Below are 21908 nucleotides of genomic sequence, written 5' to 3'. Positions count from 1 at the left end.
TGTTTTGTGACATTAAGAGTCTCTTATGGTTTGTCTTCCTCCCGATCTCATCTTGTTTCATTCATTCTTCTCCTACCCCCCAACCCCCCCCACATTGCATCTCCCCTTCCTCATATCAGGGAGATCATATGATAGTTGTCTTTCTTTGATTGACTTATTTCGCTAAGCATGATACGCTCTAGTTCCATCCACATCGTCGCAAATGGCAAGATTTCATTTCTTTTGATGGCTGCAGAGTATTCCATTGTGTATATATACCACATCTTCTTGATCCATTCATCTGTTGATGGACATCTAGGCCCTTTCCATAGTTTGGCTATTGTGGACATTGTTGCTCCAAACATTTGGGTGCACGTGCCCCTTCGGATCACTCCGTTTGTATCTTTAGGGTAAATCCCCAGTAGTGCAATTGCTGGGTTGTACGGTAGCTCTATTTTCAACTTTTTGAGGAACCTCCATGCTGTTTTTTAGAGTGGTTGCACCAGCTTGCATTCCCACCAACAGTGTAGGAGGGTTCCCCTTTCTCTGCATCCTTGCCAGCATCTGTCCTTCCCTGACGTGTTAATTTTAGCCATTCTGACTGGTGTGAGGGGTTATCTCATTGTAGTTTTTTTTTTTTTAATTTTTTTAAATTTTTTTTTCTTTATTTTTTTTAAAGATTTTATTTATTTATTTGACACAGAGAGATCACAAGTAGGCAGAGAGGCAGGCAGAGAGAGAGGAGGAAGCAGACTCCCTGCTGAGCAGAGAGCCCGACGCGGGACTCGATCCCAGGACCCTGAGATCATGACCTGAGCCGAAGGCAGCGGCTTAACCCACTGAGCCACCCAGGCGCCCCTCATTGTAGTTTTGATTTGTATTTCCCTGATGCTGAGTGATGTGGAGCACTTTTTCATGTGTCTGTTGGCCATCTGAATGTCTTCTTTGTAGAAATGTCTATTCATATCCTCTGCCCATTTCTTGATTAGACTGTTCTTTGGGTGTTGAGTTTGCTAAGTTCTTTATAATAGATTTTGGACACTAGCCCTTTATCTGATATGTCGTTTGCAAATATCTTCTCCCATTCTGTCAGTTGTCTTTTGGTTTTGTTGACTGTTTCCTTTGCTGTGCAGAAGCTTTTGATCTTGATGAAGTCCCAATAGTTCATTTTTGCCCTTGTTTCCCTTGCCTTTGGCATTGTTCCTAGGAAGAAGTTGCTGTGGCTGAGGTTGAAGAGGTTGCTGCCTGTGTTCTCCCCAAGGATTTTGATGGATTCCTTTCTCACATTGAGGACCTTCATCCATTTTGAGTCTATTTTCATGTGTGGTGTAAGGAAAGGTCCAGTTTCATTTTCTGTATGTGGCTGTCCAATTTTCCCAACACCATTTGTTGAAGGAGCTGTCTTTTTTCCATTGAACATTTTTTCCTGCTTTGTCGAAGATTTCTTGACCATAGAGTCGAGGGTCTATTTCTGGGCTCTCTATTCTGTTCCATTGATCTGTGTGTCTGTTTTTATGCCAGTACCATACTGTCTTGATGACAGCTTTGTAATAGAGCTTGAAGTCTGGAACTGTAATGCTACCAACTTTGGGTTTCTTTTTCAATATTCCTTTGGCTATTCGAGGTCTTTTCTGGTTCCATATAAATTTTAGGATTATTTGTTCCATTTCTTTGAAAAAAATGGATGGTATTTTGATAGGGATTGCATTAAATGTGTAGATTGCCTTAGGTAGCATAGACATTTGCATAATATTTGTTCTTCCAATCCATGAGCATGGAACATTTTTCCATTTCTTTGTGTCTGCCTGAATTTCTTTCATGAGTACTTTATAGTTTTCTGAGTATAGATTCTTTGCCTCTTTGGTTAGGTTTATTGCTAGGTATCTTATGGTTTGGGGTGCATAATTTTTCGTGTTTTCAAGTGTGGATACAGACCTTCACAAGTTGAATCGCACATTTGCACGCTTTGATATGGGACATTTCCTCATGCCTCTCTTTTCCTCATGCCCCTCGATCATCAGAGGGGGCTCTAGGGTATCGTTGTCAGGGCACAGGGATGCTTGCTGGCTCTGGAAGTGAATTTGGGGATCTTTGATTTGGCCCCTGATGCTCCGGAGATTGGTGCTCTCCTCACGGGCATGTTTCCTCCCTGCCAGCCATCTCCTGGCTCCTGTGGGTCTGTTCTCAGCAGCCCCTCTGTCCCCTCTCACTGCTGTCTGCTGTGACGGGGGAAAATGGGCTGCCGGGAGGAATCCAGAAAGTCAGAATTATTAAATCAATAACCTAAGACAAAACATATTATTAAGTTATAAACTCTTCCTCTGGGTAGCTGAGTTAACATGCACTTTTCTCACGGTTCAGAGATTTCCTTCCGGCAACTTCAGCTCGCCAGAAGTCTCTCTTTATTAAGTTGTTTATATCTGTGTCACAGTGAGTAGAATGTGCTGGTTTACTGGTGTTTTAAGGATGTCAGAACAAACTTGTTATTTCTGTTCATCAAGGCCCAAGGGGATTCTGTTGGTATAATCCCTGACTGTTTGGGTTTATCTAGACGTCCCTGAAACCACTACTGAGTATTAATATTTCTTTCAATAGCAGAGCTGGGCTGTTCTCCAATTCTTTGTCATTATTTATAGGCCCCCTCAGTGATTTGCAAAGATTGTTTTCAAAGAGAACCCTTCCCTTGTTCCTCATTTCTGCAGACCCTGGCTCTCGCTGTCCGTGTTGGTGTTCCCAGCCCCTTGGGCCTGTGCCGTACTGTTAAAGCTGTGCTCGGGGACGGCTGGGGGACCATGGGGGCTGGGGCTGATTTCCAGCAGTCTGTCTTCCCATCACTGCTGTGTCCTCAGCAGTTGGCCTTTGTGGAGGATCCAGCAGCTCCTTGATCCATAGTGCAATTCTGGTTCCTTCCTCTGGTTCCCTGCCGTGTTTCCCCTTCAATACACCGTTCCTCTCTAGAACTTTCTCTACCATGCCACCCCTTTCTTTCCTGCAGATTCTGACAGAGCTGGAGCACAGTGGCATTGGAAGAATCAAAGAGCAGAGTGCCCGAATGCTGGGGCACCTGGTCTCCAATGCCCCCCGGCTCATCCGCCCCTACATGGAGCCCATTCTGAAGGTAAGTCATAGCAGCTAGAGAAGCTGGCACTTTCTTTGCAAGTCATCTTATGTCCGCTCCTTTGAGACAATGGGAGTTTTTTAGTAGATAGTTTCTTCCGTCCCAGGCTCAGGGTCAAGGGCCACATCAAACATTCTTAGTGAAAGAACAGTGAAAATCTCACCAGTTGGAGGAAAGGGCTCTCCGTATAAGAGATAAGATACAGTGATTGGAGCACATCATCAAATGTGCTTGGAAAGGAGAAGTAGGTAGAGATTGGCGTAAAATAGGTACTTCAAAGTGAAAAAAAGTCAGCTTTAAAATTCGAATATGTTAGAGGCTTTAGAAATCTTTCAGAACTTATGTGAATCTGGCAGATGATCAGGTACTGTGTGAGAAGGCACAGGAAACGTGTTTTTCTCAAGGCATTTCTCAGCTTTCTCATACATCTAACTAGGCTTAGTATGGAGAAGAGTTTTAGAATTCACATTCTGGAGAAATCCTGGATTCATAAAGCCTAGAAGTAATTTATCTAGGATTGAAATGGTCTCTCAGGTGAATTTTACTCACGTGAAAGAAGGGTTTCTAGTAGATTCTGTCCTGCGTTCGTTTTTATCATCCCTTCTTTTCATAGGCTTTAATTTTGAAACTGAAAGATCCGGACCCTGATCCAAACCCAGGTGTGATCAACAATGTCTTGGCTACGATAGGAGAATTGGCTCAGGTAAGGGGACAGCTGCTTTCTCCGTAGGATGGGAAGAATACTGTTTAGCCTCTGAGGAAATCAAAATACTTTGTAATGCCATAATCTCTAATCTTACCTGCCACCCTCTTTTTCATTTTATAGGTTAGTGGCCTGGAAATGAGGAAATGGGTGGACGAACTCTTTATTACCATCATGGACATGCTGCAGGACTCCTCTCTGTTGGCCAAAAGGCAGGTGCGTACTGCTTCTTCCGGACTGGGTAGAACAAGCCCCTGAGGCCAGGGCCCTTGCCTTTCTTCGTCACTTAGTGCCCCCAGCCAGTGCCCGAGCCAAAGCTTGGCACACAGTAAGTACTCGGAAATATCTGTTGAGGAAAATGAAGAAAGATCTGGAGCCAGAATTAGCAGCCATCCTGACCTGGATTCGCTTTCAGTAATCCTCAGGGCTGGCCAGTGGCCTTTCCTCTGGGTAAAAGAAAATCCAGGTCATCTGTCAGAGCCCCAGCCCCAAGAGGGAAAGAGAAAGCATGGGCCTGTAGCTGTGGAGGCAAGTAGAGCTTCAGCATACCCTTCCCCAGCTCCGGCTTCATTTAGTTTGGTCACCGAGGTCAGTATATGACTAGACCAAAATTAAGAACAATCCTAATTTCCTTTTAAATTGATTTCTCCCATTAATCACTTAGAACGTGGAAGGGCTGTGTATTTCCGTTGAGAACGGTGGGGCTCTTCTTTTATCTCTTGATCTAGTGCTGGTTATGTTGGTTTGTGGCCTTGTTTTTATGCCCAGACTCTCCAGGATTTCTGTTCATGGAAACGTCTTTTCTTAGAAAAGCCTCTAACGCTTCATTGCATCATTTTTCTTTTTTTAAGAATTTATTTATTTATTTGTCAGAGAGAGCATACAAGCAGAGGGAACAGCAGGCTCCCCACTGAGCAGGGAGCCCGATGCGGAACTTGGTCCCAGGACTCTGGGGCCATGACCTGAACGGAAGGCAGACACTTAACTGACTGAGCCAGCCAGGCACTCCTACTTCATTGTGTCATTAACAGAGAGTACAAACCATGCTTTCTCTTCTCTCTCACTGGCTCAACAAACCATTGTTCTGTTGCTTGTCCAGGTGGCTCTGTGGACCCTGGGACAGTTGGTGGCCAGCACTGGCTATGTGGTGGAGCCCTATAGGAAATACCCCACTTTGCTTGAGGTCCTGCTGAATTTTCTGAAGACTGAACAGAACCAGGGGACACGGAGAGAGGTAGGGACCATGGCAAACTTGGTTCTTTAAAGACTTCGCTGGGAGAATGGAGAGATTGTGGCATTAACGTGCTCGGACGGAGTGTTGATGAGCTGTCCTGCCCTCCGTTTTGTTCTTCTAGCTGGTCATTCAGATGTCAGCTGGATGTCGTGGGACATGAAAGGAGGAGGAGTCACGAAACCAACACCGGACATTGTGATGAATGTTTTCTTTCCCCCCCCCTTTCTCACCTAGGCTATCCGTGTGTTAGGGCTTTTAGGGGCCCTGGATCCCTACAAGCACAAAGTAAACATTGGCATGATTGACCAGTCCCGCGATGCTTCTGCCGTCAGCCTGTCTGAATCCAAGTCAAGTCAGGATTCCTGTAAGTGGAGGGGAACTGTGAAAGACTCGCCAAGTTCCTGCCTCACAAAGTCCTCGCTGGCTGTGCTTAGAAAGAGCCTTGGGCTGGATAACAGATTAGAGCATATTGGCCCACTTCATGACTTTTGAATGGAAAGTTAAGTTTTCTCTTGAATCACAACAGGGGTGCTGCTTCCCAGTGTGTCCAGAGTCCATCTGTCCACATTCTTTGTCAAGGGTCAACAGGCCAAGTCTATACCCACTTTTTGGTGCTGATGAGAGAGCTGTGAATTATCACCCCATCCCCTCTGTTCATCTCTCATTCTTTGTTAGTTTTCTTTGATGTTTTCTATTCTCATGGCACCCAGGGAGGAACAGGGCAGAATTTATTCTCCTTATTTTAATTGCTAGGGAAACCTGAGGCCAGGCTTAGGGGCACAGAGAAAGTGGTAGCAATCCGAATCCAGGGCTCTTTTTTTTCATCAGCTGGTCTGGCCTTGGAGCCCCTTTGCCTTTTGACAAGTACCCTGAGCGATTGGGGAGGGTATGGGGCTACAGCAGATTTTTCTAGACTTAACCTGTTGTTCATCAGGCAGGCTTATTTCCGGAAGAGTAAAAGTTCAGCAGTGGCTCTTCCAACCTTTCCAGCGAAGTGTTGTTTTCCCAAAGTATTTTGTTTCTACAAGACCAGTGCTCTAACCCCTGAGCCTTTTAAAAATAATTGGTTTCTGAGCTCCATGGGTGGAATCCTGTTGCTTCCAGTTCTTCTGTAGAGCAGAGAAGCATAGCTCTGACGTTACCCTCCAGACCCGGGGCTGTCAGGAACAGAGTCTCAGCCCAGTGCCTGCACATTTCGTCCTTTCTCCCCGGCGCCAGTCCAGTCTCGGCTGGTCTAGTGTTTGGCCTCGTCAGTGAACCGTCCACCCACCCCTCACCCAATCTTTGCGATCCTTGCTGTTCAGGTCAGCTAGCATTCGCCGCTCCCTCATCCGAAGTCCCTGGGGGCACCAAGCAGCTGCTGAACAGATGTTAGCCTCATTTGATTCCCTTTACTTTCATTTGGGAGAGTCATTATTTTTATTAATGGTTTCAACTACAAAGTTGTCAACTGTAATGATAAGCGAAGTTGAACCGAGCAATTTAAAGAAAACCCATCATGTACTGTTCCAGGTTTTTGTGGTCGGGGTAATAGAACAGCCAAAGGCTCTCGCGTTTTTCGCCGTGAGAGCCTGTTCGTGGGTTCGTCATCTGTCCTGTGTCCCCGAGAATGCTGAACGACGGTCTAGCTGCTTGTTGTTAGCCAGGTTCTGCTCCTAGTTGGTCGTGGCCCGTATAGCTCGTGATTGTTGCCATGGTTTTGTCTTAGCTGACTATAGCACCAGCGAGATGCTGGTCAACATGGGCAACCTGCCATTGGATGAGTTCTACCCCGCTGTGTCCATGGTGGCGCTGATGCGGATCTTCCGAGACCAGTCCCTGTCACACCATCACACTATGGTCGTCCAGGCCATCACCTTCATCTTCAAGTCCCTGGGCCTCAAGTGTGTACAGTTCCTGCCGCAGGTCATGCCCACATTCCTCAATGTCATTCGGGTCTGCGACGGGGCCATCCGGGAGGTGAGTAGGTCAAACCCCGCCCCTGCTCCTGAGCCCCACACGGATGCTCCCTGTTGAATGTTGGGCTGAGTACCTCCCCGCCCCCTAACTCCTAACCTTTGAGGGTACAGGTTCAGTTTCCTGGGTTATCGCCTTAGAAGGGCTAAACAATGAGTTGGGGGGGGCATTTGGGCGGGTGGGGGGTGTACCTAGATTTCAGGGCACTTGTCCAGTAGAACATCACACTGGGTGAACTTGTTGCTTCCTCATGATTGGATTGAAGTCTTATCGGGTCCCTCGTTTTAGCGAGACTGTTATGGAGGTGACATTGCATACCTCTTACCAGATCTCATAACGTCAGCTTCTCCCATTAGTGCTGATCCTGAGTTTGAGCATGTGGTGAAATCGGTCTCTGTCAGAGCTCTCCATTGTAAGTTGCCTTTTTCTTGAGTCATTAAGTAATCCGGTGCTGATAGGCTGATAGGCTCCAAGCCTGTGACTGTCCTATTCCCTGTCTTTGATCCAATGACCAAGCAGCTGCGGATGATCCTTGCCTGAATCTGTTGTCACACTGGTTGCAAAGTAAGGACTTTCTAGCCTGTTTTTCCCTTTTGCTCTCTTTTCTTTCTCTAAACTACACGACTTGCAGAGCGGCGCTGTGATTATTTTCCCGTCCCACTAGTGGCAGTGAACCTGCTCAACAAAGCTCAAGGGGGCTTTTTTTTAAAGACTTGATTCCTTGTTTGAGACTGAGAGAAAGCATGTGTATGGATGTGCAGGGGGAGGAGTAGAGAAACAGGGAGAGAGAAAATCTCAAGCAGACCCCTGCAGTGCGGGGAGCCCTGACACGGGGCTTGGTCTCAGGACGCTGCCGTCAGGAACTGAACTGAAATCAAGAGTTGGACGTTCAACCGGCTGAGCCACCCAGGTGCCCCTTGAATTAACTTTTAAGATCAGATTTTCTTCTGTGATTATATATTCAATTTGATGTACGTTTAGAGGAAATAGTATCTTTTTAGAAAGTATATTTTTTAACTTTGTGCCTGGAGTACGGAAGTACAGTTTTAAGTACGCAACCTCATCGAGTTTTTACTAATTCTAATAATTTAACTAAATTTCCTAGCTTTTCACTGTAGATAATCATATAGTCTACAAGAAGAGAAAGGCAGTTCTTGTTTTTTGTTTTAATCTTTAAACCAGTTACTACTTTTCCTCATTTTCATTTCTATGACTCTCACTACAATGTGGATTAGACTCTGTGAACCTGGAAATCTTTAATCTTGTTTCTCATTTCAGTGGGATTGCTGTTAAGATTTCCACACTAAGTATAATGTTTGCTCTAGGTTTTTGACAGGTAGCTTTTTAAGGGCTATAAATGTTCCCTTATGGTCTTAGTTTGCTAGAATTTTTATCATGTATTATAGTTATCGTGAACAAGTATTGGATTTATCAAATGCCTTTGATTTGTTTCGTGTGGCGATTATATAATTTTTTCTCTTTCAGTGTGTTAATATGTTGAATTACATTGATACATGTCCTAATGTTCAAATTTTTTTTGAATTTTTTTTTAAGATTTTATTTATTTATTTGACAGACAAAGATCACAAGTAGGCAGAGAGGCAGGCAGAGAGAGAGAGAGGAGGAAGCTCTCTGCTCAGCAGGGAGCCTGACGTGGGGCTCGATCCCAGGACTCTGGGATCATGACATGAGCTGAAGGTCTCAGAGGCTTTAACCCATTGAGCCACGTAGGCGCCCCTTGAATTATTGTTTTAAAACCATCTTGGTTATGATGTATTTTTTGATACATTGACTTAATATTTAATACTTAATATCAGTTTTTTACATCTACATTCTTGAGTAGAATTGGCCTGTGATCATTATTTATTTATTTATTAAGTTCAGGTTCAAAGATCTGTTTTGTTTTTCTGTTTCTTCTTAAAACAGTTTTGGTCACATTTTTAAAAGAAATTATTCATTTTTTAAAAAAAGATTTTATTTATTTATTTGAGAGAGTGAGCGAGCACGAGCAGGGGCAGAGGGAGAGGGAGAAGCAGGCTCCGCTCCAAGCAGGGAGCCTGACGTGGGGCTCGATCCTATGATCCTGGGATCACGGATCATGACCTGAGCCAACGTCAGACACTCAACCAACTGAGCCACCTGGGCATCCCTAAGAAATGATTCATTTTATTTACTTTGTGCCTATAGATTTGCCTTTAAATGTTCTGAAACTGTATGTGGTTTTTTTTTGTGACTAGTTTCTTTCACTTAACACTTTTGGGGTTCATTATGGATCAGTAGTTCATTCTTTCTTCATAGCTGAATAATAACTTAGTGCCATTATTGCTCAGAGATAAGTGTTTTTTATGTTTCCCATGATTTCTTTTTTCACCACTGAGTTATTCAGAAGTGGATATTTTAATCTGCAGATTTACAGAGTTTTAAATTTCTTTTTTCGATATCTGTTTCTAACTTAATTGCATGGGGTTTACAATTACTTGATGTTTGCTGAAACTGCCTTAATTGAATGCTTGATCCGTTTGATGTTTCCTCTGTGCTGGGGAATAGTGGGTGTTTGTTGATGTTATGTGCAAAGTTCCATGTATGTCATTAGATTTGAACTTATTACTTACCGTGTTCAAATTTTTTGTATTCTTACTAATTTTTTGTTTGCTTAATCTGTTACTGAGAGGAATGAGTTAATCTCCCTTTACAGTGGTGGGCATATTAATTTCTCATAGTTTAGTCAGTTCTGTTTTATAAATTTGGGGAGATATATTATTAGATATATTCAAACTTGAAATCATGGTATCCTCCTGGTAAGTCACATCTTTTATCATTTTGCAAGGACTCTTTTTATCTTTAATAATACCTTAAAATTTATTTCGCCTAATTTTAGTATAAATACACCAACTTTTTTTTTGGAGAGTGTACGTCTTTAATTATCCTTTTACTTTTAATTATCTTGAAACTTTTTGCTTTCGGTGGGTCTTTCATGATAATATGTATAATTATATATATATATATATGTAATATAATATATAATAATATAGCTAGATTATCCCTTTAGTCTCTTTTGAAAATCTTTGCTAATCAGTGCATTCAGTCCATTTTTATTTATTGTGATTGTTGATCTATTTGGGTATATTTCATCCATCCAACTTAGTGCTTGATTTTTGACCTGCTTTATCTGTTTATATATTTTCTTTTTTTCTGGGCTTGGTTGAGCTTTCATTTTTTTGTCTTGCCCTCACGTCGCTGTCTTTAATTTTAATAAATGTTTCGTAATGGGATATTTCAGTCATAAACAAAAATAGACAACTAGAGTTCTTGGTGGCTCAGTTGGTTGAGGGTTTCGGCTCAGGTCATAATCTCATGGATCATGGGATCAAGTCTTGTGTTGGTCTCTGTGTTCATTGCGGAGTCTGCTTATAGATTCTCTCCCTCTGGCCCTCCCACCGCTGGTGCGTGTGTTCACTCCCTCTCTAAAATAAACAAATCTTTTTAAAAAAGTAGACAACTTATATTAAATTCCCATACTCATCTGTAATTACTAGCATTTTATCAATTTGGTTTCATCTTACTACACCCCCTCTCACACTCTTTCCACACACACCTTACAGCAAATCCCAGATATTGTACTATTTCACCAACAAATACTTTTTCCCATATAACCAAAATTACAACACCTACAAAAGTAAAAAGAATTCCTTAGTATCTTTTAATACTGAGCCTTCTTCAACTGTCCTTGTTTGTCTTAAAAATATTTTTTCATATTTGGTTTATTTAAATCAGAATCCAGATAAGTTATGCACATCACATTTGGTTGATATATCCAATTCTCTTTCTATCTCTTCTCCTTTAACTCCCACTTTTTTTTCATGCCATTTATTTGTGGAAGAAAGCAAGTCATTTGTCCTGTAGGATTTCCCATTTTGGATTTGGCTGATTGTATCTTCAAGATTCCTTAAGTTCTTGTAAATTGATTAGATTTAGAGTCATTAAATTCAGATTCCTTCTTTTGGCAAGAGATACTTCACAGGAGGTACTGAATACTTCCTATTTCAGTTAGTAAGCAGATCTTTTCTAAATCCTCCATTTCTAGTGACGTAAGGATTAATCAGTGGGCTCAGGTACTATGATCCTGTGTTCCCTCTCAGCCTTTCTCCTAATCATTTTAGTGTTCATTGAAGACTGTTTTCTAGAACGATTATTTAATTAGCAACTGCAAAGCTGTGATTTTCTAATTATATTATTACAGATTTATTTGTTAGCGATCATCTATGAAGAACTTTGTGTTGTCAACTATCATTCAGTTAATTTGAAGTATAGTTCCTACAGGGAGGGCAGAATAAATGCAAGACTCTTATGTATCAGTTTTTTCAGAGTAAGGAATTAGGTCCCTTGCAACTTCTCAGAGGTGACTCAGGTACCACCCCCACAACCCCAGCTATTTTTGAAGTATCATTATCAACTTGTGGAGCTATATGTAGTATTTCTATTCAGTGAAGGAACTGTTCTTTCTCAGGATCTAATTATCCCAATCAGCCTGGCCATTGTGTTCTTTTTACATTGGCCAGTGGTCTTTGTCCTTGATTTTTTTTCTTTTTTTTGCTTTCTGTGGTTGGTGGGGGTGGGAGTTATTCTGGGTTTTTCAAGTGCTTTTCACTCAAGGCTGGGCATGGCCACTTCCAAGGAGGTATGTTTCTTTAAGTGAGAGATGGTACTTGGAGACAGCAGTCCGCGTGCTGGGAGGCTCGTTGCTATTAGCATATCATTGTTTCTCAGCTGTCTCTGTGAACAGAACAGAAATAAGTAATTTTTCTTTTAAGATTTTTATTTATTTATTTGACAGACATCATTCGTAGGCAGAGAGGAAGGCAGAGAGAGAGTGGGGGAAGCAGGCTCCCTGCCGAGCAGAGAGCCCGATGTGGGGCTGATTCCGGGACCCTGGGATTGTGACCTGAGCTGAAGGCAGAGGCTTTAACCTACTGAGCCACCCAGGTGCCCCAAGAAATAAGTAATTTTTAGAGAAAGGAAACATAAGTCATGAAGTAACACAGATTTTCCAATGTAAATTTAAGATTTAAGAGTTTTTATTTTGATTTTATACTTGTTTCTCACACTGAAAAACTCCTTACTTGGTTCTGACTTTTCTATAATTACTTGCTTTATCTTGCAGAATACATTCCCAAATGTATCTTGTATACATATAAATGGTAAATGACTAGTATTAGTAATAACAGTAAGGTTACTGAATGCAGTTCAGGGTTTTTTATGATTTAAAAAAAAAATTTTTTTTTAATTGTTCTTAGGCTGTGTTGTTTTGGAGATACACACCAAAATACTGTGTTTAAAGTCACTTGAAATTCATTTTTTAGTGATTGTGCAACCAACTTGAGTTACAGTTAAATTAGTTTCTGTTCATTTTCAGTGTTTAGAAATTTTTTTTTCTTTTCTTTTTAGTGTTTAGAAATTTCTTTGTGGCTATTCTAATTATGTAAGACATTAAAACAGTTCCAGAGCTGAAACTATAAAATGTGTTCAGTGAAGTCTAGCTTCTTTCCCCATCTGTATTTTTTTTTTAAAGATTTATTTATTTGACAGAGATGACAAGCAGGCAGAGAGGCAGGCAGAGAGAGAGGAGGAAGCAGGCTCCCCGCTGAGTAGACAGCCCGATGCGGGACTCGATCCCAGGACCCTGAGATCACAACCCGAGCCAAAGGCAGCAGCTCAGCCCACTGAGCCACCCTGGCGCCCCTTTCCCCATCCATATTATCCTGTTTCTTCCTGTAGCGTTTCCTATTCCTGCTGTAACAAATCCGCACCACGGTCATGGCTCCGGACAGCACAAATTCATTCTCTTACAGCTCTATAGGTCGTCAGTCTGTCAGAGGTCATACCGAACCAAAATCTGGTGCTGTTGAGGCACGTTCCTTTCTGGAGGCTCTAGGGGAGAGCCTCCCCTTGCTGAGAGTCCGTCTCCCTTGCTGACTCTGGCTTCTAGCAGCGGCCCACACTGCTTGGCCTTCTTTCTCTGCCTGCAGAGTCAGCAACATTGCATCTCTCTGACCCTTCTTTGGCTGCAGATCCTGCTCTCGGCCCACTGCCAGCAAAGGTTCTCTGCTTTTAAGAGGTCATCTCCACACATCAAAGTCCTGAACCTTAATCACATCTTCAGAAGTCCCCTTTGTCATGCAGGGTCATTTATTCGTGGGATCTAGGGACTAGGGCACAGACATCTCTGGCTTGCCATTATTTTGCCTACCACACTTCCCCCTAAGGCAACCATTTGGTCATTTTTCAATTTGTCTTTTCACTGTTTGTTTTTGAAAACGTGAGGAAATCCATATTCCCCCACCTGCCTCCCTCAGAAGAGATCATACTGTAAACACTGTTGTGGGCCCTGCTTTTTTTTACCATCACAGCAGCGGGTCCTGGAGTTCTTGCCACTCCCTGGGGGGTGATGGCACCCCACTGTGTGCCCAGCTGTTCAACCTGTCCTTGTGGATGAACATTTGCCTTTTTTTCATCCTTTTGATACTTAAAATAATCCTGTAACAAAAAGCCTTGTACATCATTTTTACTTTTTTTTTTTGGTATTTAATTGGCCTTGCTTTTTACATTTTTTTGTTTGTTTGTTTGTTTGTTTTCTCGGCAATCTCTATGCCCCACATGGGGCTTGAACTCACAACCACAAGATCAAGTCACACAGTCCTCCCGTCCTCCGACTGAGCCAGCCAGGCACCCCCTGATTTTTTACACTTAGATCTTTGAGCTCTTTGGAATATGTCCCCCTGTACAGGATGAGGGATGGATTCGTTTTATCTTTTTCACCTTTAGATTTTGCCTCACATACCTAACTTTAATACCTAATTTTAAAAATTAATCCATATCTCCCTCCTTCTGAATAATATACAAAACTTAGAGTGATTGCTTACACTATTGCTTTCCCTCTTATGTAGGATCACTTTTTTCTTTTTCCTGCTGCCAAACTGAATGTCAGCACTGTTATATGCAGATACACTTGCTGTCTCGATTCTCCTTGCTCTGTCTTCCACCTCAGGGCTTTCTTCTAGGGTCCTTATCCTTCAGGATGAGGGCACATTTCTCTTGTGAACATCCGTCAAAGTAAGCTCTGTGTTTCTGGGTATCTGAAAAATATTTTATTTCACCCTCTTTTTAAATCTTTATTTAGCTGAGGATACCATTGTGGGTTCTCCTACAATGATAGATACAATCCCATGTTTTCTCATTTCTTCTGTTGTTGAGAAATCACAATTCCTTTTCACTTCATCCTACTTTTCTCAATGACTATTTCAGATCTTGTCATTGTGTTCGTTGCCCGGAAGCTCCCCTATTGTGCATCTAGATAAGGATTTCTTTCTCACATCCTGTTTGAAATTTGTGGATTTCCTGAATATGAGGATTCCACCCCTCTGTTTTTTCCTTCTAAAATTTGATTCACATGTAGAGCTCACTCTTTCCTTAATGTCTGTTAGTTTCTTGCCCATATTTTTCATCTTTATTTCTTAGAGATCTATTCTGGATATTTCTTCACATCCCTTTTCTGTTCACAAATTCCTCAGCTGTGCATTTCAGTTTTTAGTTTTGTTTTTGTGAGAGAGAGAGAGAGAGAGAATGAATGCAGGAGAGAGAGCATGAGCAGGGGGAGAATCAGGCTCTCTGGTGAGCAGGGAGCCCAATGTGGGACTCAGTCCCAGGACCCTGGGATCTGACCTGAGCAGAAGGCAAATGCTTAACCGACTGAGCCACCCAGGCACCCCCAGCTGTGTCTTTTTGACCTGTTCTTGAGTTTTTACTTTCAACTACATTTTTTTATTTTTTATTTTTACTTTCAAACACATTTAAAAAATCTTTTTTAAGATTATTTATTTGAGAGAGAGAGAGAGAGAGATCACATACACAGAGGGAGAGGGGAGGGAGAAGCAGACTCTGCATTGAGCAGGGAGCCTTATGTGGGGCGCAATTCAGGACCCTGGGATTATGACCTGAGCCAAAGGCAGATGCTTAACCGACTGAGTCCCCCAGGCGCACCCCAGCTACATTTTTTTAGGTTCTTTCAAATATGCTGAGTATTTTTTTTGGTGTTACCCTGTTCTTTACTCATTTTTTAAATTCTCGTATTTATTTCTTTAAGCACTTTAAAACAATTTTATATTTTTTATCCAGTAATTCCAATATATGGAAAATCTGTGATGGGTCTGATCCTGCTGTTTATTGTTTCTGCTGAGTCACACTGCCAGGGGCTTATCTTTACCTGTCTTATAATTTTGGATATTGTACCTATGCAGCCCGGCGCTCCCTGGAGCAGTACCAGAAAACCTGCTCTCAAATTGCATCTGTCTAGAGAGGATTTGCTTTTCCTTCTGCCATGTGAACTTCAAGTTAATTTTCTGGCTTAGAGTTTCTCAGCACACACGGGTAGTCACCATAACCCCTAAACTCGTAGGATATTGACCTGAGAGTACAAGCTCTTGGGAGAGACTTTTTTCCTGCCTGGACTCCACATCAAGACTGACAGATGTCTTTGTGTCCTTCTGCCAGTGGACAGATTCATTGAGGGGAGGCACCATTTCTCTTAATAGGTAGCCCTCTGAAGGTCTGGCTCTCTGCCAAAGGTTTCAGTTCTGATGACACAGTAACAGTATTTATTATTGCTAATGCGGTATCTTTAGGCTTTTCACAGCAGGGGTACCTAACCCACCATATTTTCAAGACTAAAACTATGTTATTTTAATATGCTAGTGTTCCAGGAAAGAAAGAGAAGAAAACTTGTGGAGGAATCTAACGGAGAAAAAATGGGGTGGGGGGGCTGCTGGGCTCCTTACTGTGAGGGAAGCACTTGCTGTCGGCATCCATCCCTTGGCAGGTGAAGATGGCTGAACACTGCCGGGCCCCCCATTACACCTATGTGAAACAACAGCAGGGCTCGGGAGCTCTGTCCTTCTGGTCTTGTGGTTTTCCTGACCTCCCTGCCAACCCCAATGCCCTGCTTTTCCTCCAGCTTCAATTTTCTACCTTCTTTCAGGCTCACATAACAAAAATATAGCTTAAAAACCGTTATACTTGGAGTCTCACATCCCTTGATCTCTGGATCCTATTAAGAGATCATTTCACAGAAATGGTCAGCAGCGATTTGATGTGGGGTCTCCCGAGCAGTGGGTAGGAAAGGCTGTCCTGAGTTGAGTCAGACCTGTGCCACGTGGTGGGCAGGTTCTAAGCACCTTAGAATCCATTGGCGTCCATGTCATTAGAGGCATCCACGCTCCCTTGAAGCCCAAGACTGGAAGTCCCGTGAGTCTCACCTCTGCAGGTAGTGAGTCTGTAAGTCCATTACTTGTGTTTGAAACAAGTTTTTATTTAATCCTAATTTGCCCAAGTTTCAGAACACAGATGAGAGTGAAAATATGTATATTCATTGCTAAATTGTCCTTATTAATGGGAGGGCGGAGGCATAGAGAGCTAGAAAAATCTTTCAGGGCGGAGGATTTAGAGTATGATTTGCTGTTGCATATGGACATGAGGCACTATCTGAAGATCATGATAAAATAAAAACTATACCCTAAAGACATCTTTAGCCAGGAAAGTAGCTGGATCATCTTTGCCCAAGCCTTTTTATTCCCAGCTTGTTTTAATGGATGGCGTCCCTTCTTACAGCTGCCCCGTATCAACCTGAACAGACTCTTCCTCACCCCATCCCTCCCCCAGTTTGCTTACTGCCTTGGTGCACGGTTTCTCAGAGAGAAACAGTTACGTAATGAATTACGATCTGATTAATTGAGTTAATCACTATAAATGAACCACCATACCCATAATAGCTGTATTTATTTTAGAAAGTAAGTGGTAGTGGAATTAGAACTGAAGAGACGAAAGACACATTTATAGTGATTAATAATTTTTAATGATTAATAATGATCATTGATTAAGAATTTCATGTCATTTTGAAGTCTTCAGTCAGTCCGCAGATCCTTCAGCGATAGCTGGTGATCGCGGAGCACCCCCGGTATTCACATCTGGTGCTAGTGCTTTCCAGGTGTTTCCCCGTTTAACTTAGGGCCAGCCCTGGCGACAGGGATTGTCCTCTGCATCTTCCCCCTGAAGAGGCTGGGTGTGGAGAGGTTAAATGAAGGTCAGAGAGCCAAGAGGTAGCCTCGTGGCTCAGGACAGGCACCGTGGCCCCGAGGCCCTTGTCGTGCACCAGTCAGTGGCTCGCCTGGCTGGGGCGTAAAGCCACTGAGGGTCGTTTTCAGCCCCCACTACTGTCACCACTGAAGGTTTTTTTAGACTTACTCTCAGTAGATGGCCAGCGTGGGACCCGATTGCACAGGCGTGTTCGTTTGTTGCCGCGAACTTAGGGTGACCTTGGAAGTTCGCTGTTCTTCCTGATGCCAACTCACTGACCTCTTCTCCATTCCAGTTCCTGTTCCAGCAGCTGGGGATGCTGGTGTCCTTCGTGAAGAGCCACATCCGACCTTACATGGATGAAATAGTCACCCTCATGAGAGTGAGTAGAAATTAGTGCTTTGGCCGGTTCATCAGTGGGTCAAGGAACATCCAGAGGAAGGCCTGGAGAGCGAGGACATTGTGGTCGTGGGTCTTTGTAGAGCTGTTACAACAACAGTATTAAATGTGGGGCGGGGTTCCCCGGAGGGTGGTGACGCGGCGGGTGGGGGGGACCTGCTGCAGGCCTGGCCCCTGAGTGCGAGCTATGAGGTTGGAGGAAGAATCCTGAAGTCATTGTTCTGCCAGAAACAGACCCCAGTTCTTTGCCTCACACACAACAGAGCAATTTCACTTTACTGCTTTACTGCTCCCACGAAAGCTCTCCTTCTTACAGCCCATACAACCACGGCCTTAAGAGGTTTGGGGACTGGGTTTCAGTAGCGCTGTTACATACGCTGAACTCCTGTCAGGCACCGAGGAAGGAGGCGAGGCTTTACCCCACCGCCTTTAAGAGCATAAATGCCACCTTCTGACTGCAGCAGCACCTGTCCCAGATTGTGTAACGCGGGCAAGCAGGTGCGGAGGGCTCCCCATTGGGGGCAATGTTGTTTTATGTCTGTTGGAGGGGCAGGCCTGCCTCCTGCTGTGCTGTGTCATTTCAAGATCTCTGTTGGGAAGCTCGCTTTGCAGAGATGGCCGTGCCCTCAAAGAATTGGAAGACAATTCTTCACTGATCCCTTCTCTCCTCTGCCAGCCCTTTGTACTTAGCTTGGAGGAGGCAGCAGGACTAAAATCAAAGCGGCGAACTTCAAAACTGGAACTTCCCTGAAACCGGGTCTCAGAACTGAAAAACTCCCATCTGTACAAATAATGAAAACCACTCGCTCCCTGACTCCTGCCACGGGGGCCTCTGTACCACGAAGCTGAGCAGAGTGCCAGCGAGCCGGCGGCCCTCCGGGGGCGGGGGCCTGGCAGGCAGCAGTGTGCTTGCGGTTGGAAGCAGAACTAATCAGAGACTTAGTCCCCAAAAAAGATTTAGGACCAAAACACAGAAGTTTGAGGCAGCGAGCTTCACACCTGCAAAATGCAGCTTTCATTTCCTCCAAGATGGATAAGGTGCCCCAGGGGCTTTGCCTTTGACTGCTGCCCCTGGGCATTTTAATGAGCCCCCCTGAGCCTGGGATGAGAACAGCCTCTGTTCACAGAGATCCCTGGGCAGGCTGCCTGGCTCCTTGGAGAGAGAGAAGCCCTTGTACGGAGCCCGCAGTAATAACGGTGGGGAGGTAGGTGTGCTTTCTCTAAAGAAGGCAGAGGGCAGGCCAAGTAACACACATCAGACAGACCATGGAGGGTATAAAATCGGAGGTGTTTCTCTGGCAGAGGTTTTTATCTAGAGAAAATAGCTTTTTCTCTCTGCGAGGAGAAAGAAAATTTTACAAGCATCTTTTAGTATGGCTTTTACTTTCTAAGCTATTACGATTTTTAAGACTTTTTTAAAATAAAAATAATTGATGTTTCAGTAAAGCCTTTCTTCTGAGGAGTTCTCTTTTTCTTTTTATTGACTTTATTCTGAGTTAGTTGAGGGCTCCAAAGTATGAATATGTATGTGTTGCCGTCTTTAGTAGGGCTAATCCGGCATCATCAAGTCTCCTCTGGAGATTTCAAACAAGGCAGTAGACAGCTTTCTTTTTTACTTGATTTGAAATGCCAGCTTTTCCTGGGATCAAAAACTCAGACCTATTTGGGGTACCGAGGCAGATTCTGTGGCAGATTGGCCAAGTTTTTACTTTAGTAACTTACATGGAAGATGACTATACAGGTGGAGAAAAAGTGCTCCTTTTGTGGCTTTATCCAGGCCTGAAAATGATTTGGAGCAAACATGAGCTGCTACCTATATCTAGCAATATTTAGACTACCAAAGTCTAAGTCCAGAATGGGCAAGAAACTGTTCACATTGGGATCACCCTTTGGTAGAGAGCGGCTGGTACCCAAAGTGGAGAACCTGCTGTGGGCGGGCTCAGAGCCCCTGAGTGAAATACACGTAGTCATCATTCACTCTGTGAACGTGTTCGGGTGGCTGGACTACGCCAGGTGCTGTGCTTGGTTCTGGAGAGACAGAGATGGCTCAAAGGGGCTCCTTGCCTTTAACAGGTTTACAGTCTAGTAGAAAGAACGTGCCAGAGAAAATGAAGTTACGATGGGTGCTGGAAAAGAAGGGGATAGAGGGACATAGAGCGTGTAATGGAAGGAGAACAGGAAAGCCTTCATGGAAGTGAGGCTTGAGGCGGGTCTAGAAAAGCAGATGGCACTTAGCTGAGCAAGAGGTGAGGTTCCAGACAGAGCACAGCACAAGCAAAGCCCAGGAGCAAGGGAGGCTGGTGCATTCCGAGAAGTGCCCTTTAATCCGCTCGCTGTGCCTGTGACGGAGGATACAAAGAGGGCTGGGGAAAGAGTCTCTCTTGGGGCAGACTGTGCCCACTACAGTTTTGCTTCTTTAGGGCCCTCTCAGTTCCTTGATTCCTAGTTCAGTAGAAGAGCATGTGACTTTACTTCTGTCTGTCTTCCCTCCCTATAGGAATTCTGGGTCATGAATACCTCAATCCAGAGCACGATCATCCTTCTTATTGAGCAAATTGTGGTAGCTCTTGGGGGTGAATTTAAGCTCTACCTGCCCCAGCTGATCCCACACATGCTACGCGTCTTCATGCACGACAACAGCCCAGGCCGCATCGTCTCCATCAAGGTGAGTCCCTTAGGGGTGTCCTCTAGAGGGATTCCCAGCATCCATCAGAGTCCAGGGATGATCGGCTATGAGGCAAGCCCCTGTAGTTTGTAGCTACAAGCCACAAGACTGAATCTAACGATGCTAATACCAGATGTGTGCAATTGACAGGATGTTTACAACCCTCTCTTGACTGGCCTTGTGTTTTCTCTCCTTTATTGGATTATTCTTGGTAAATGTTTTATCCCCGACCTGTTCTCACTGTTACCTAGCAACTGATTCCTTGTCCATTGAAATAAGCTCAGAGAAAGCAAAATAATACACAAGCAAAATAAAATAGTGGGGAGGGAGGAGTGCTCCCAAAAGAAGGTAGCTCAAGGCCACTTACTGAAGGCTTTTCAGAATCCCCGCAGAATCTGGAGCTGCCCATGTGCTCCGTGCGCTCCGTGCGCACGTGTACGCACGTGTCCTCCATCCGCTCCCGCTTGCCGCCCTCCGTGCACTCCGTGTATGTGGTACTTGCCAGTATTTGCCCGTCACCAGGCTTGTGCTCCCTTTTGCAGCTGTTGGCTGCCATCCAGCTGTTCGGCGCCAACCTGGACGACTATCTGCACTTGTTGCTTCCTCCTATCGTGAAGCTCTTTGACGCCCCAGAGGTTCCGCTGCCATCTCGGAAGTAAGCACCTGCGCCTGGGGACGAAGCAGCCATCGAGCTTTTCACATCTTGTTAAAAATGTCCTTTTCTTAAGTTCCCAGGCCATCCTTCCATTTTGTTGTTGTTGTTGTTACCTCAGCTCTCTTCATTTTAGTCCAGAAACGCCTCAGGCTTCTGGAAATCTTAGCCGTCCCTACCCCACGGGGACCTGTGTTGGAGCCAGGTCCCCCGAGCTGCCTCCGAGGCCGTGCCTTCCCATTTGGTGCTGATTAAGATAACCCTCAGCCACCTCTGGTACTTCGGGACCACGTGTTAACAATTCCCCTGTGTCGTGGTTATCGTAGGGCAGCGTTAGAGACAGTGGACCGCCTGACAGAGTCCCTGGACTTCACGGACTACGCGTCCCGGATCATCCATCCGATTGTTCGAACGCTGGACCAGAGTCCGGAACTGCGTCCCACGGCCATGGACACGTTGTCTTCGCTGGTCTTCCAGCTGGGGAAGAAGGTGAGACAAGAAAACAGACATGCTCTTCCTCCTGGCTTGGGGAAGATGACTTTTGTCTGTGAACGTCTCTGTTTGCCAGTCTGTAGCTCTCAACTGCCTTCAAAGAACTAGGAATTACTTGCTTTTTTTGTCCTGTCCTTTATTTACCAAACACTTCTCGAGCCATCTGTGTGGCCTAAGTGCTGTTCTGGGATAACACAGTAAACAGAAGGATGTCCCTGTTCTCATGGAGCTTCCGTTCCACCCAGGCAAAGCTAGTAAACACAGTCTGTCTCAGAAGAGCTTAGAGGGAGCGGGGAGAGTTGCTGTTTGTTTTCAGGTGGACAGTGAAGCCTCTGATAAGCAGCCATCTGACCAGAGACCTGAGCGCAGGTCTGAGCCCAGAGAGTCGGATGCCGGCAGAAGGACTAGCAAATCCAAAGGGGTGCAGAGGCAGCGCGTTCGGAGGGTCCAGGGAACAGCGTGCAGAGGCAGCGCGTTCGGAGGGTCCAGGGAACAGCGTGCGGCTTCAGCGCGTTCGGAGGGTCCAGGGAACAGCGTGCAGAGGCAGCGCGTTCGGAGGGTCCAGGGAACAGCGTGCGGCTTCAG

General features: G+C 44.5%; 1 protein-coding gene across 2 annotated transcripts in view; it reads left to right on the top strand.

The window, feature by feature from the left end:
- The window catches only part of MTOR (mechanistic target of rapamycin kinase), a 126310-nt gene that overhangs the window by 25794 nt on the left and 78608 nt on the right, over positions 1-21908 (top strand). For both annotated transcript variants that reach the window (XM_059375478.1, XM_059375479.1), the window contains exons 14-23: positions 2975-3097; positions 3711-3800; positions 3924-4016; positions 4900-5034; positions 5269-5398; positions 6743-6993; positions 17411-17497; positions 20012-20179; positions 20722-20834; positions 21158-21320. In XM_059375478.1, the coding sequence (XP_059231461.1) occupies positions 2975-3097; positions 3711-3800; positions 3924-4016; positions 4900-5034; positions 5269-5398; positions 6743-6993; positions 17411-17497; positions 20012-20179; positions 20722-20834; positions 21158-21320 (1353 nt within the window). The remainder of the gene's footprint in view (positions 1-2974; positions 3098-3710; positions 3801-3923; positions 4017-4899; positions 5035-5268; positions 5399-6742; positions 6994-17410; positions 17498-20011; positions 20180-20721; positions 20835-21157; positions 21321-21908) is intronic.

The sequence above is a fragment of the Mustela nigripes genome, chromosome 14 (genome assembly GCF_022355385.1).
Source record: "Mustela nigripes isolate SB6536 chromosome 14, MUSNIG.SB6536, whole genome shotgun sequence".
Lineage (NCBI taxonomy): Eukaryota > Metazoa > Chordata > Mammalia > Carnivora > Mustelidae > Mustela > Mustela nigripes.
The sequence above is the reverse complement of the archived record's forward strand: the minus strand, read 5'-3'. Positions and strand labels throughout refer to the sequence as shown.